The 16,699-nt window shown below is 42.8% G+C and overlaps 1 protein-coding gene across 4 annotated transcripts in view; it reads left to right on the top strand.

Annotated features, from left to right (window-relative positions):
• The window catches only part of CHN1 (chimerin 1), a 106,349-nt gene extending 90,096 nt beyond the window's left edge, over positions 1–16,253 (top strand). For all 4 annotated transcript variants that reach the window (XM_062004602.1, XM_062004606.1, XM_062004605.1 and 1 more), the window contains 5 exons: positions 9,341–9,514; positions 10,228–10,305; positions 11,455–11,592; positions 12,649–12,754; positions 15,373–16,253. In XM_062004602.1, coding sequence (XP_061860586.1) covers positions 9,341–9,514; positions 10,228–10,305; positions 11,455–11,592; positions 12,649–12,754; positions 15,373–15,544 — 668 coding nt within the window. In that variant the 3' untranslated portion in view covers positions 15,545–16,253. The remainder of the gene's footprint in view (positions 1–9,340; positions 9,515–10,227; positions 10,306–11,454; positions 11,593–12,648; positions 12,755–15,372) is intronic.
• The last annotated feature ends 446 nt before the right edge of the window (positions 16,254–16,699 follow it).

Here is a 16,699-nt window from a genome sequence, read left to right as displayed (position 1 = left end):
GGAGCAAGAGAGTTGGGCTTTCCCAAGGGCGTGAGCTGCCGCTGACCCACCTTGCTCATCCTCCCCTCACCACAGGGCTAGCTGTCTGGCTTTTAGCCACTGTCCAACCTCAGCAAGAGCTGATGGAGAACTAAGGGCTTCCCAGATGATTTTTTCTCACAAATTTCATAAAATTCAGCAGCTGGATAGAGCAGAGGGACTTCATGCAGAGCCCTGTGGAGCTGGAGATAGCAGGACAGGCTCTGCAGTTCCCCAGCGTGCCTTGTCTGTTCCACACCCTCTGCAGTGTCTGCCTGCTCCTGTGAGCTGTATGAGCCATCAGGGCCAGAAGATCTGCAGACCTGGGCGTCTGGGAGGAAAGTTGGAGATGCACAGACATGTATTGAGGACCTGTGTAACCAGTGTTAACATACTAACAGTGTGGAAGAACTGAGGCGTGAGCACTGTGAGTTTGGCTGAGTTTACATGGGTCCTAGAGTGTGAGTGGGTGGTTCTTTTTTTTTAAAAGAAGTAATTTTGCTTCTGAACTGAGCCATTTTATATGGAAACAATGAGGCACAGTAAACAAGGAGCCACAGGAGGCCATTGCTTTTCAGAGTTAGTTCACACTCCAAAAAATTACAGCTTTTACCAGGAAGCAGCCCACTTGCATTCAAGTGGGGTTCAGTGCCACTCCGGGGAAATCCACAAAATCTGTTTGGTGGTCTGTGGAATCATTTTATTGAAAATACCTATGAGCAAAACTCTGCTCATCATTTGTAATTTTACGCTTTTAAAAGCATTTGATTTTTATAGCAAACAGTTGCACATCTCAAGAGGCCTCTGCTGGACCTCCATTGGAGTGATAAGTTTAACAAATACAAATGGATTACTGAATGGGCTACTCTCAACCGCCTTAAATCCTTCACAGAAGCACAACAACGTGCAAGGAGATAAGTGTGGGACAGTCCAAGACTGGGCGACAAAGATAGATGTCACCCATTTTGGAAAGGAGGAGGAGCTGGAGGGAAAAATGGAGCTTATTTCTAATGACTGTTAGATTTGTTTGTGATTCAAACTATGCCAATCCTTTCAAAAATAATAAACCAGAACTAAACATTCATAACAGTACACAGTCCATAGCAACCAGCAAGGATACCTTAGCAACTTGAACTAACTGCCTTGACTCATGCTTTGCTGCAGCCCAGCACGACTGAATCTCTCCTTCTCTGCCAAAATACAGCCTTGAGTGTATTCAGTATCTTGTCAGGTTACAGTCCTGTATGATTACCCCCGGAAGATTAATTCTCCCTAGCTTGTCCTTGTTGGGGTTTTGTGGCAGACAAAGATGGAGGAGTACATCTTCTCCTTCCATAAAGACAAGAGGTAAATTTAGGCACCATGTTTACCACCTGAAGGGTGGTTACTGGTTGAAGTAAGATGTTGGCTGTCAACCACAAAGGTTTTGGGATTAAAACATGGGAACTACCTTCCCGTGCCTTAAGACTCGGGATAATGTCCATTATTTGAATCTTGTAGGAAATTAGCTGGACTGAGTCTGACTTATATACCTCCAGCAGAACAGGAATAATTTCTTTTTCCGTAAATGTTATTATCTCAAATTTGATCTTTGTTTCATCAACGTCTTTAAAAACAGATTTGTTTCCGTAGAGTGAATCTTCAAAATAGGCGTCCGCCGTACTGCCTTAGAAGGTTGTGCTTCTGATTTTTGTATCCTAGCCATAGGCCCTTAAGTTTTCAGTGAGATGAAGACTCATCTGTATGCGAGGAATCTGCTATTTCTGATGGCATGTTCCATCTCCAGTGTGCTTTCCTGTAGGCTTTTGCCATAAGCAGAAATCAGTGAAGAAGCGTTTGAAATTATAATGCCACCAACTTGTGTAAATATTGATGCTCAGCAGAAGCTAATGAAGACATAAGAGCTTACCCCAGCTCAAAATGCAATGCGTGAACTTAAAATGTATTCTTAATTACATTCCTCCTATATAAAGCTCCTCTGTGCTCACAGGGTTCATCCCATTGCCCAGAGTGTGTTCAGGAGAGAAACCATAACAATATCCAAAGAAAAATTGAAGATATACACCAGGGAGTTCATTTTATGAATGATACAAACATGTAACACCCCGTAGTATTAATGGAGAATAGTGTGTGTTCTCAGAGACTACAGCATGGCATTAATGATACTGTACCTGAGTAGACTTGTAGACAAGCAGACTAGTAGATTTGACAAACTGCTGCCCATGTCCTGTCCCCTTCTCCAGCCTGTCAGGGTTGGGTTGAGGTACTGGATAATCTCCTCCTTTGTCTGTACCCTTTTGCTTGTTATTGTTTGTAAGTAAGTGATTTCATCACAGAATTTGTTAGAACAGGCTGGTTTAAGACCATTAATTAACTTATCTTAAAGGAAAGATTATGTTTTTGACTCTGTTTCACTGGATACTTTTGATGGTGTTTTGAGCTGCTCCTTTTAACACCAGGCAGCACCACCCTCTGAGGCTGTAAGTGAAGCATCATTTCTAATGCCTTGGCTTAGCTTGCCGCCCATGTAGCAGTTGCCTGTCTTTTGTTTCCTTGGAGTAGGTAATTTTGTTCTGAAGAACTGATAGAAATAAACTCGCAACTGAACTACCAGTGTGTGGGCAACAAGCTGCTGCTCCAGCCCTGACCCAGTAAGCCCCAGGAGTTCATTTTCAGAAGAGTTACAGTCTCCAAGCAAGATTGTTTTGTGAATTACTGCATGTTATCATTTCCCCATTTCATCCGTTCCCTTCTCCAGCAATTGAAAAACATGCAACTGCCCCATTTCCTTTGCTGTTTTGTTTTGCCTTGCTATTAAGTCCTTTGTGTTGGACAACCCTGTGTTGCTCCACTGGTGTGTAAGGATAAAGGAGATGACAAAGGAGCCTGCCCATCCTCAGGCATTAGTTGTGCTGGCATAATGCTCCCACTTTCAGTGCCTGGAGGAATGGCTGATGCTGTCCTGTCAGTAACTCAGCAAAGGGGAAGGCAAAATGTGGTCATCGTGTTGCCCATTCTCAACATATTTTGTGTGCAATGGTCATGATAAGCCTACCCTTGTACCTTAAAAACACATCCAAGCTTCTTTTGAGATGCATGCTCGGATTCTGCTGATTTCCCTGACCATGTAAGGCACGGACAGTCAGCCCAAAAACAGAACAAGAGCAAAGCAATGCCACAGAGATCCGGGCTGTGGGAAGGGAACTGTTTGGAGTACAGTCCCTGCCCACCTCAGGCAGGTGGTGATGCTGTCGGAGGGGATGCATGCTGCCTGACAGGCTCAGGATCTGGTGGTGTTTTTGCGAGGAACGAGCTCCAAAATTTTGAAATGCTAATTGGGCAGCAGAGCCTTACTTCAGAGCCGTTCCCATGGGGAAGCTATTCTGGAGCTACATGTTCTCAAAACTGTAAGTCCTAAAAGTGGCTTTATCTCCAAGCCCACACAGAGCTGGAAAGCTCAAGCAAGCCGGCGGCCCATCGGGGAGCTGCCGGGGAGGTAGGCAGGTGTCGTGGCAGGGAGGCAGGGAAGCTTTTGAAGAAACCTATTGTGGTGTTTTGAGACGTCCATAAAATCAAACCACCCCCACCAGCTTTTGGAGGCACAGACAATCTTTTGATTTGGGATAAGGGGGGATTGGCTTGTTTGATGGGCTTTTTTTCTTTTTATTTCATAAGCCCTGAGTTTTCTGAAGTACTAGGTGATTTTGTTGCCAAGTAACTAGCTGCCCTCTAGAAATAACTTCCTGAAGATTAATGTACACTGTTGCACACGATATAGTAGTGTGGATAATAGAAGGTTTGGGGGAGCATACACACCTTTGGGAGCAGTTTTTGCCATGGTGCTGCTTAGTGAAGTGGTTTGGGACTGTGATGGGACCAACATTGCTTACAGATACACGCTGCACATTAACAAGTGGCGCATAGGTAAGGCAGTGTGGCAGCTCCATGTAACCAACTGGGCTGGAACAGGAGAAGGAAGACAGCAGACCTCCATAGCACCCCACTGCCTTCTGCCTGGAAGCACCGAGTGCAGCACACAGGGCCAGCGGGGCCTGTGTTTGCAGCCAAGGGAGCAGTAAAGAGCATCTATTATTAAAGGAAAGCTACTAGCTCATCACAGATTTATGAGAGCAAATTCTTTTCCAACCTTTTCACCCTTGCAAAAGTAATGTTGCCAATCCTTTGTGCCTGTGTGGAAGGCGTTGTCTGTGCAGGTGGCTTAGCAGAGGTGTTACGTGCTCCATGGTCCCGCAGGGGCCTTGCCCAGGGCAGTGCATGGTGCCAACGTCCCAGCTCCACGCAATCACACCCTCCCATAAACCCCTCAACAGACTTTCAGAACATTTTTGCAAATAATGTAAATACCTTTTTTTGCTCTTAAAGCTGCTCCTCAGAGCGACAAAGTGCATATATTTTATTTGGAATAATTTGAAAATAGAATGATGTATGTAGCATATGGTGTGGTTCCAACAGAGCAGGATCAGGAGCCGGCTTGGCCAGTGAATCATAAAGCAAAGGCAGTCTAAAACTGACTAAAGTCACATCAGCACTATAACAAAAAACAGCAGCTAAGTGTATTTTGATCTCTGCAAATATTTATCATGTATGCTCATGGGTTGGTATTAATGTACGGGCATCTTTCGGCTCTGCTCATGCATTAATGTGAACATGTTATTTGTTCTTTCAGCCCAGTGGACTAGCAGCAGTATTAACTGTTTCTAAAACATTACCAAACCTTTCTCTAGGCATCACAGGAAAGTATTGTCAGGCTGGTTTTAAATTTAATACCTCTCATAGAAATAATATCACATCTCACCTGAACTCCTAGATCAATATGCTATTAAAGTCAGGGCAGCTTATCACGGACTTTTAAACCTGTCATCTAAAATTACTCTCTTTTTTTAAATTTTTTTTTTTTTTTACATTTCCAAACTTCCTATAAACTCTTGAATTTATGACTGCACTTTTTTTGGTCACGTTTGGTGTGTTTGAAAGGTGGACACAGTTTGATAGCACTATAGAAAGAAGTAGTAAGCCAGATTTACAATTCTAGTCCTGAGAAATCATCCCTGTATAAGGTGAAATTCTGATTAACTGAAGTCAGCAGAAGTTTTCCTATTGACTTGCAAGGGTTCATGACTGCATCTTTCAAATCTGTCTGACATTATTATAGGATTTAACAGCAGATACAATGCTTTAGGAGGATTTTACCTTCAGCTCCTCACCAGTTTGTATAGCCAGCCAGCAATATGCTCTGATGAACTTCTGTAAGAAATGGATAAGGCCCCTGGTTACTTTAGATCCAGAGTAAAGCTGCTAACACCAGCTTAGCTATTCCGGATTTATTGAGATATAACCAAAAGCAGGTAGACCCTACATTTGATATCAGATGAAACCTCTTGGTCTTAATGAACCCAGCCAAATCACAAAACTCACATACGAACAAAGCAAGATTTCACCACACAGCAGCACAACGATAGATTCAGGATTTGGCTTTCTTCTTCCTTCCTAGTTGATCCTGAATTAATGGGTTTTGAAGCTTTTGTGAAACATCTGCAAGGAGAACCAAGGATATTTTTATTTAATAATATGCAATTGCAGTGTAATTCCAGCCTTTTAGTACTAACAAGTAAGCTGAGTGTAGTTAAAGGCTGGCACATTCCCAGTGCTCTGCAGAGAGGAGAACTAACCTGCTGCCATTGTGCTTTTTAACTTGCTGGACTTTGCAAGATATCACACTTCATCCTAAATTATCAACTGAACCAGAGACTAGGAACTAAGACATGGCTGTTCTGCCTTTCATCAAGTATTGTTAGCTGAAGAGAGGGGTCTACCCAGTAAGAAGCACGGTGTTGGTGAGTTTCAGCCTCTCTATTGGAAGAAACACAATTTTTCTGTTGGAAATTCACTGAAACCACCTAGCAGAATTTATTGATGCAGAATTGCTAAAGTAAGATGATGTCCTACATTTCCGTGGGAGGCAAAGAGCCTTGATTACTTGAAGGATACTGCAGAACCCAATAATATTGAACATAGTGCTCACGCATTTTGGAAGCGTTAATCTGAAATATATCTAGGTTTTAGATGATTCTCAGGGGTGTTTTAAGCCCTTAAGCAGTGGACTAGTACATAAAATCTAATCAAATGCAAAGGAGGAACAAAGGAGAAAAGTTGACTTTTACATTTGTAATTATTATTCTGCTATTAATGAGGTCAGATCCGAAGCCCATTTGAATCTATGGGATTAGCAAATACGCAATTATTTTCAGAAGCAAGGTTTTCACATTGAGAACATCTCTGTAAGTTAGATAATTTAATGAAATGCAACTTCCTTGTACATAAATATAATTAGGATGATCTCAGTGAACACAGTAATTGTTTTAAGCCAAGATACTTGGAAGCATGGTTTGAGCATTTTTTTTATTTTAGTCTTAATTATCCATGGATTCCCAGAAACATAACTCTGAGCTATATTGCTGTCTGTGTGAAGCAGATAATTTGCACTGACAAAATCACTTGAGAGTCCTCAGGAGTGAGATGCTGCCATTCCAGTCTCTGAGACATCATTTTTGACAAGACAAGCATTTCACACGTGTTGGAATAGTTGCTGCTTGCAGCAATTTTAGGAGTTCTACGCATAATAATTGTATTTGGACTTGGAAGTGCTATCATTGCAAAGTTCAAAATAAAGGAAATCAAGAACTAAGGTTTCCTATGTGGTCTTAATTTGCTTCCCTTCTGTGTGTGCATTAAGAAGTTGCCTTTAATTATTTGCCTACTGATTACTTTTACTGCACAACTTCACCATTATTGTGAAAGCAGGATGGATGGTACTTGCTTAATACTTGCTATTCAGTTATTTTGTCATCTTCTTAAAAGTGCTGGTCTTAACTAACAGCACAGTATTCAAACCTTATGCCAAAGATGAGTATTTTTTCCTCTGCATTTCCACTAACCTTTAATGAATTTGTTTCTGCAAGACCTGGAGGAGGCAGGAGCAGCTTCTCCTTCCCATGTTACAATCTAAGCACTGTAGGGTTCAGGTCATGTGTTACCAAGGATTTTGGGTTCCCTATGTAAAGCACAGAGGGACCTGGTTTTTCAAGTTCAAGCAAAATGTAGCACTGGTCATAGATGGAGCTCCCCTTGCCTGCAATGTCTGGCATGCTTAGAGTTTCTTCATTCCACACCCCAGAACCATAGGTAGGGTAGGTGTTGTGCATGGAGAGGTTGTGTGGTCATGCCCCTTCCCATTTGGGGTCTTAGAATGGTTGATTTAATGTGGGATTTAAATACACAGTCAGGTGAGAGCAGGTGCTTTAGCTGTTACTATTTCCTCTCCATCATTGATGAAATGACAGAGCAAACACTGAAGGAACCTGAGTGACCAAACTGAACTTCTCCATGCCCGGAGGGTCAGCAGTTGAGCCTGCCACAGCCGGGGGTCCAGGACAGGCAGCTGTGAGGTGCAGCTTCTGAGGTGAGCCCGGAAGAGGGCTGTGGGTCAAAGCAAGCCCCTGAAGCTGGCCAGTGTGGGCCCTCTGGTACCCTGGGTGGTACTGCCTGTTTGCAGGGAGCTTTTCCCCAGGTAAGATTTGCAGCACAAAAGTGCCAACCAGGTGGGAAATTCAGCTCCCTGTCTTGTGCCTTAACCAGTCCTTGCAAGGAAGGGAGTCACTCCTGCAGAGACAACAGATGAGAATTTTAATCAGCCATTTCATCTGAATTGGAGTCTGTGTGAGTTTTGACTGATTGAAGGTGACATCCCCAAGTTTAATTGCAACCAGAGATTGGATGTGTTACAGAGGATCCGAAGTGACAACGCTGGTTGCTTTAGGGGCCTGTTAAGTAAACAAAGTGCTTTTAGCAGCAGGCTGCAGCTGACTTAGTGGAAATTAAACTTAGCGATTAATTCTGTGGTTTACTGTTTTGGAAAGAACAAAGTCAAATCATCTATGGAGCATTAGTAAAAATACACATGGGTAAAATCAAGAATGAAATGTGAAGAGAATCTACATAGACAGGTGCTCAGTACTGTGATGGGAGAGGAACATACAGATTTTCATCAAGGCGTAGATCCTTCAAGCTCCTGCGTCCCTTAAATCTGCAGAAATCCAGAGGAGTCCCAACAGTGGTGTAGGGAGGTGCAGAAATGTTTGCAGAACTGCTGTCCTGGTGGCTACCAAGTGCATGTCAGAGCATGGCAAATACCCTGACTGGAAAGTGCCACCTTTCTTCCTGGTTGCCATTTCCTCACAAGCACCTTCAAGTCTGTGGAAACGCTAGTGGAATTGGGAGGGCAGTGCTTCCTACACAGTGCTACCTGATAGTGTTGATGCCAGTGTGTGCTTAGCCTAATGGGGACCATATTGTTTTTCCCATCTTCATTGTATAATTGGTGATGTGTTCTGAGATTCGTCCTTTGCAGACCCAGAGCAGACCACCATATTTAGTAGTTTTGGGGCAGAACCGTAACCTGATTTAGATTAATTTTCACTTAAGCTAATTCTCATTCTCAGTATGTTTACAGTAAAGCTGTGGAGTTGTTTGTTTATGGTTCTTTTTTTAATGAAATTTTTTTTCCTAAGTTATTTTTACAGTAATTGTTTTGGTGTCTGCCAACACTTTGTTTCAGAAGCACCCTGTGAAAGAGCAACAGAATTGCAACTGCTGTGTCTTAGCAAAGTCCTTTGTGAACTGCTCGGTAGTGAGAAACCACTGACCAGCATGGTGACTCTATGTCTGTTGTTCAGCTCAACCCCCAGCTGGGGAATGGCCCCTGTGACTAGCAATGCTAAGCATGGACTGCCATCCTGGCAGGAACATAGGGCTCCCTGAAGGGCTTCAGGTCTCGGGGCAGCCTTGCCAACAAGTGCTGGAAAGGGGTTATAGCCTTCTGAGGCCCAGTCTGTACCTTCATTTCTCCCCAGTGGTGTCTGAAGTGCCATGGTCTAGGGCTGCATTAAAGCTATGTCAGGAAATCTATGACAACTTGGGAAGAAAGTTTTAAGTCACAACAGCAATGTATGTCATAGTGGTGGGGACCACAACTGGGTCTTAGATCCTGATTGAAAAACCTCGCGGAAATTCTGTCACTTTGTGTTAGGTCTTCTAGGGATAGAAGAAATGTCTTGGGTAAAAAGCCTGCCTTAATTCAGGTCTGTCCCTGCCTCACACATTCGATGATTAAGGGGTCTCAACAGAAGTAGTAGTTGCGAGATCAGGACATATCCTGCAAGAGCCATACATACTTCATGATGCTGACCCCAGGATAATGTGTTCATCAAACACCAGGCTAATCATCTTTGCTTTTTCCTCGCAGATTGTGGTTTAAATGTGCACAAGCAGTGTTCCAAGATGGTCCCAAATGACTGCAAGCCAGACCTGAAGCATGTCAAAAAAGTGTACAGCTGTGACCTTACGACGCTAGTAAAAGCACACTTCACTAAGAGACCAATGGTCGTAGATATGTGCATTAGAGAAATTGAATCTAGAGGTAAGGCATAGTTAATGGACTTTGGTTGCTTTACTGATAATCCGTTTAGATTGATCTGGGTCATCTGGGTGTCTGCCGAATGTATGATTGCTCAAAACAGATTGGGACAAGACAATTTTATGACTACCAATTACTTCACACAGCTAATATTATACTTTGCATTATTTGATGGTCTGTACCCATTTATAATTTTTATAGATTCTGCTAGAAACTGCTTAATGGACAATTACTACTTTACAGTTATATATTGACACCTATTTTTCCAGTAATATTTTTATTTTTCAAATTAAATGAATGTGCTAAAACAAAGGCAGTTAACGTTGATTTGTTCCCTCTCACTAGTCCCCCTCGCCTACACTGAGTATCCTTTTCTAGAATTAGGAGTGTATTGTTTTCATTCTCACTCAAATAGTGACTAAACATCAAGTATGCTAATCTCATTTTTAAATCAGTTGTAATTGGATTAATATGTTTCTTCAGCTTTGAAACCATTTGCGTAAATGTAATTTAGTGCTGATATAATGAGGCAGCTAATGCAAGGGTCGGGGTCAAAAGGCCAGGATAAGATTTCATTCCGAAAGAAAAGCCTGATAAGGCTTTTAAAACATGTCCGCTCTTGCTGCCTTAGATGAAGAACCTGGCAAAGGAAGAACTGGGTGAGAGGAAACCATAAAATTAGACTAATTTTAATCTTGCTAAAATGTTCATTGCAGGTCTTAATTCTGAAGGACTATACAGAGTCTCAGGATTTAGTGATCTTATTGAAGATGTCAAAATGGCATTTGACAGAGGTACAGTCTTTCCTGCATGATGGAACTTTGTGCTGGTGTACTAAATATACACCGTTTTTCTGCACAGCCTCTGTCTGTCTCACGCTTCACTGCATCAGTGGTCTGAACAGGTCTGGCAGCTGTGCTAGCAGAAAGGGAGTCTCCCCATCAGAAAAAGCATCTCAGCTTCACTTTGGCCTTTATTACCAAAATCCACTTTTCTCCTTCCATCAGTATCTGTGCTTCAGTAATGATGTGCATAGGAAAGGACAAAGCTTTCTGAACTACTGCCCTAGTTTGCAAGTATGCTCAGGGGGGTGGGGGAGGGATAGAGGGTAAGTGGTGAAGTGCCTGAAGAGGGCTGTGCAACTTAAATCCATCTTTCTGGATGAAAGCTCCAAAATAATAAGATGAATACAATACTACAAACAAAGTTTGAATAATTGCAGTCTAAAAGAAGGTCGATGAGAACAAACTCTTCTCTCTGAGAAAAGGCAGTGGGAAATGAAAGGCTTTCCAGCTGCAGCCCTCCCTATCCCAGTAGAAATCAAGGCCAAAATCCATAATGGAGACTCTCTCTCTCGTTTAGGACTGGACTTGTTCAGACAACATCTGCCTCCTCTGCAGTGTTAACAGAGCGGGATTGTGCTGCATAAGCCAAGTTCTAGATCCGTGTCCAGTGCAGTCAGGAGTCGGTAGTTTGCTGGAGCTAAATGGCAAACACATGTTTTTCCTGTAAAATGAGGAGGCTGTGGACTAAGATAGTTTTCTTCCTTTTACTTTTTTCCCCAGGATCCCTTGATTTCTTATTCAGTGCTGACAAGTGTGTGTTTGGCATCAGAATGTGTTCAGAAATAGCTAAATTTCCACACATGAATACAAGTTAGATGCCTCTAGGTCAGGCAAGCAGGGGTTTTTAGGGAAAAAAACCTGCATTTTTTCCTGCACTATAATCATTTGAAATGAAGAAAGGCTAGGTTTATTTCTAAAATGCAGGATTTCACCCTGAAACAATAAACTTCACAGCCCAATAACTCTCTGATTTGCTTATAAAAGCCAAAATCTGTAGTGATGTCCTTTTTAATAAAGTTTGCTTAAGGACGTTATTGAATGCTGGTTTACATCTGTTTACATTTCCAAGGCTTTAATGTCAGTGCCTTCTCCCCACAGATGGGGAAAAAGCTGATATTTCTGTGAATATGTATGAAGATATCAATATTATCACTGGTGCACTTAAACTGTACTTCAGGGATTTGCCAATTCCACTCATCACGTATGATGCCTACCCAAAGTTTATAGAGTCTGCAAGTAAGTATAATGCATTGTCTTCCTCGTCTTCATTCTCAGCCTTTTCTTCTCCTTTTTGTGCAGTACTTGCATATTCATATTTCAGAGCTGCCCCATCGGCTCTTAACCTGAATACCCTATTTAGTAAGGGTTGCAGGAGTAAATATGCACTGCACATTACGACATGGCCACATAGCCCTACCTGGTTGTGGTCACATTGGTCACATTTTTCACAGAATCACAGAATCTTAGGGTTGGGTTTTTTTTTGCCTTTGTCACTAGGAATGCTTCTTTTTGATCACACATTATGGGTTACATGGCTTTGTATGTCTTTCAAGGATGCTTGGTACTTGACAGTGACATTTAAAGTCTGTTTGTTTTATGTAGCCAGAAAGAAGATGATTTATGAAAATGCTTAGAAACAAGAAGTCATTTGTTTCTAGAGGCATCCATGTTGAGTGTTTTCATAAGCTGACAGGCACTCATCCCAAGGCCGCCTTCAAGGCTAACCTTACAGACAGTGAGTCTGCAGGCACGGCAGTGAACCCAGCTGGAACATCTCTCCCCAGTGTCCTGGCTGCCTGAATCATCTCTGCAATGCAGCAGTCACAGCAGCCACACTTGGAAAGGTGTGAGGTATCCGTGGGTAGAAGAAAGGTTGGATGCTGGCCTTACTGCTCCTCTGGAGAAGGCTCTTTCCAACTAGTACGAACACAGCCAAAGATGCTGATGGCAAAGTTCCCAGTACCTTCAGCTGTCCCAGGGTTGCACGTGTAGGTTATTGTGCAAAAGTAGTCCAGTCAGCAACCATGGCCAGGGGATTTTTTTTTAATAGGCAGAAGGGAATCTTTTCAGTGGAGTGCAGTTTTCTTTGTCCAAAATCAGTCACGTCCTTACAATGCTCTGAGCACTTCTTTGGACGGGGAAATCTTCCACTATGACTTTTGGAGAGGTTCTAGAAATCAGCACTCCAGGCAGAGCTCTGAGACCCTATGTTCTCTGCAGGCCACCGTAGTTGTCTTTATGTGTGTGAATTCTGCCTGTACGTGTGGTGACAGTTGAACATCTGTGTTTCAGAAACCACTGATCCGGATGAACAGCTGGAAATTCTCCATGAGGCACTGAAACTGCTGCCGCCTGCACACTGTGAAACATTACGGTATCTCATGGCGCATCTGAAGAGGTAGGTGGACTAGCTGGAAAGAACTCTAAGCTAAACTCATTTTTAGAAAACTCCCATGTTAGTAACTCCAGAAAAGGCAAGGCTCCCCAAATCCTGGAGACGAGCTGTGGTGGGGAACGATAGTCTGCACAACAACGAATACCCAAATACTGGGGTTTACTTGCAAAGCTCTTAAATAAGTAATCCCCTGCCCCAGTTTTGAAGCACAGAAGTCATCTGCCTAACAAGTTTGCTCTGTATTTGAGGTTATAGTTAACATTTATGGTAAAAAAGCCATTTGTACTAACACAGCTCAGTGATTATAGAGCGATGTCTTTCTTTGCCTGGTCTCGTCTACCCTGGCCATCCCTGACACCCTGAAAAAGATGGCACACATTAGGCTAGAGCTGATGCCCGTTAGGCACGGTGTTAATTGGCCCATCAGCCATACATCTGGTGAGGTCTGCCAGACATTCCTCATCAGCCTGGAGGCCCTTGTTCCACCTGCCGCCTTCTCAAAACGGTAGGAGCATAAATTCTGTCTGAGGTTTCTCCTGCTGCCCAAGACATGATTGAAGCTGGTCAGTAAGCTGAAAAATTGTTAGAGAGAGCCTGACAGATGATTATCAAGCACAACAGCACAGATTCTATTTCTTTCAGGAAAGCAGGGGAAAAAAATCAGTGGCATGTTAGAGTATCCATTTTAGCTTCTCGAGTAACATGAACTTACTGTCAATAGATAACAATCATTCCTATTCCTTAGAAAAATACTTTATTTTAGGCTCTGTCCTGCTTTCCTCCCTTTATAGTTCTTCTCCAAGCAGGAATATGTTGACTCTGCTGAATGCCTCTGGCAAAATTCAGCTACAGGGTTTCTGCCTGATTTGTCTGTTTATTTCAATGACATTTCTAATGGATGTTTTAGAACAGACACAGGGATGAGAGATGCAGGAACAAAAAAACCCATGCATTACAGCCTGTGAAGTGTGAAGTTCACTTCTCCTTACCCTGTTCAAGAGTAGCTGTTGCTGGTCTAGTTTGCAGGTTGATTTTGCACATGATATTTCTGGTATAGGGGAATGATGAGGTAGAAGGGTGCCAGAGTTCACTCGTTTTTAAGCTTCCTTTTAACATGTTTGCTAAGAAGAGCTCAACAGCTGTTGTTTTGCTGCTGAATTCAGGTAATCAGACACAGTCCGTTATCTGGAATGATTACAGACCGAAGACTCAGCAGCTTGGAACCATCAGTCTGACTTGGTTTAAAATAAAAATTAAAATTAAGGCAGAAGGGGGGAAAAAATGAAGAAAAATCTTGGGGTTTTGGGTTTTTTGTATGCCAAAGGAATTGTTCATGCAATGCAGGATGCCACAGTGGTGAAACAGTTGCTGTCCCTGGATTCTTAGTTTCTTCTGAGAATCCTTATGGATTCCTTAAAACTACACTGTGTATTGAAACATTCACATAATCTAAATTCACCAGGACAAACCAAGGCAGAAGCTCAGGCTGCAAAGCACGTGTCAGTTACCCAGGAAAGCAGGCCAACTGGCCTCCTCCCGGGCCCCTGCGCAGGATCAGACTGTCTCCACACTGAGGCAGGAGGGCACAAGCTGCCTCTGAGCCCACATTAAGAAATACCAACCCCTGACCCCGGAGACCATCGTGGCTGGGCAGCAGTGACCCCTCTGGTATGTGCCAAGCAAACATGTTTCTGCAGCAGCCCTGGCAGAGGATGCCTCTCCCTTAGGGATAATTCGTGGGCACGTGACATTTCTGGAGGTGGCCTGCAAACCCATCCCCCAGCAAGGCCTCAGCCCACAGCTTTGAATGGCTCGGATTCCTGCAGAGCAGTAAGACCTGACCTCCCCACTTCCTCCTCTGTGGCAGAGGCTTCCCTAAGCCAGGGCCTTGACTGTTTGGCACCTGCCAAGGACCCCAGCAGAGGGAAGAATGGAGGAGAGCCTGTCAGAGCACAGGTTCAGTGACCGGCTCAGACTGCTGTGCAAATGAGGTTACAGTGAGACTGATGGTTTCAAAGACACCCCAAAGTGATGATTCCCTTTTTTTTTTTATACACGCCACGGGACAGAATTTGTCTTGAAGAGGAACCAGGCGTCCATTTTAGCATGATTGTCCTGTAGTGCCTAAAGGCAGGGAATTCACGTGTTGTGCTTCACCTCTATTGCTGTTGTGTGCATGAGAGAGGAGCAGCGTGGCTGCCTGGAGCCATGCCAGCCCAAGGACAGGGGCAGAATCCCACCCAGGCTGCAAAGCAGCACATCTATAGTGACCATAAAACTGTTAACATAATAACAAACACAGTCTGCTCCCCATAGAAACGGCCTCCAAACAGTGCTGCTGTAAAGAGTGAAAGCAAAATTGGCTTGATTTGTCTGAATCCACCTCTCAGCCCCCTCCCTCGCCATGGATTACCAGTCCCTCCTGCAAGTAAACACAGTCTGTGCGTGTGGCAGGAGGACGGAGACATCTTGACTCACCAAAAGCACACACAGCGTTTCCACAGCCTCTCCTAGGCACTGGGGAAAGGCAAACACTTCTGTCCAGTTTCCCTGGTTTTTGAACATACGCAGGCATAGTTTGGCCCAGAAGAGATGTGAAAAACGCTGTCCTTTTTTTACAGAGTAACGCTCCATGAAAAGGAAAACCTGATGAGTGCGGAGAATCTGGGCATAGTTTTTGGACCAACTCTTATGAGAGCTCCAGAACTGGATGCGATGGCTGCACTGAATGACATCCGTTATCAGAGACTTGTGGTGGAAATGCTTATAAAAAATGAAGACATTTTATTTTGAATATTTTGGGGGTTTTGTAATAAAAAAGGAAGCAACAGTGTTCTATGGATGAAGGAATATTTTAAAGTAATTTAATGGCTCTTGTCGCTGAATTCCGTATTTGCTAGAGCTTTTGATGTATTCAGGATAAAAATGAAGGAACTCTCTGTCGTTTCTGTAGTGCCATTCAGCTGATGTTGAAAAAGGTTAACACATACTTTCCAGTACTAGTAATCCTGGGTGTTTATCATGTTAAAATAAGACAAAAAGCCTAAAGCTATTGCATGATTTGCTCCCTGTTCTCCCTGTTCTGGTGAGACTCATTCCATGAAGAAAACAACTGAACTGGTGCAGCATCTTTGTTCTGGATAGTTTGTGATTGTAATTCAGCATGTTTCTCCGTGTAAACCTGTTGTGAATTTGCTTTTATGTTCTATGTAATTGGTTTCTGATACTAAAAAGAAGGCCAGCTTATGTGAAATGGAGCCTCTGGCAGTTTATTGACATTTCATATCATTCTCTGCCGCTTTTGAGGCTGATTTCTTCTTGGGTTTCTTTCATTTTTATTTCATCATATAGTAATTTGTTTTTAACAGAAACAAAATGTGTACTTTAAATGTTACTTTGAGTAATTCTCCATGATGTTTATGGTGGTTGCAGTGAAATCTGCAATGCTGAACAGTGTTCCTTTATTATTATTGCTATTTCAATTGTAATTTTGTATTTTTATCTGGCATGCATATATTAATTTATTAAATTTTGCTTTTAGAACTCTAACGTTAAGGTACTTATTTTTACTTAACAAACATTTCAAAAATACTGTTGATTTCGGTTTTGACATTGGCACTTTAAAGTCAGAGGTTGATCAGTGTTAAAGAAGTAAGTCAGAGTTTTGCTGGTCTGGACAAGACCATTCTGATCTAAATGCTTTGGAACCCGACACTCGACTCAAGATTCCCACAAGTTCCTCTCTATTTTGAAAATTTCTTTCTTCATTGGCCAGGATGCCTCTCAAGAATGTTTCAGAACTCATAAACCAAAAAAGTATTGTTGAGCCATCTACTGCTTCATATTGTACATGTATATAGTTATAATAACCTATGTAAGAACTGGAATTGCAGTTTACCATTACGTAGTTGTAGCTGCCCAGAGCAGATGGATACACCACTGAATTCC

This window comes from Colius striatus, chromosome 11 (assembly GCF_028858725.1).
Source record: "Colius striatus isolate bColStr4 chromosome 11, bColStr4.1.hap1, whole genome shotgun sequence".
Taxonomy (NCBI): Eukaryota; Metazoa; Chordata; class Aves; order Coliiformes; family Coliidae; genus Colius; species Colius striatus.
This window is presented reverse-complemented; position numbering and strand designations above follow the sequence as displayed.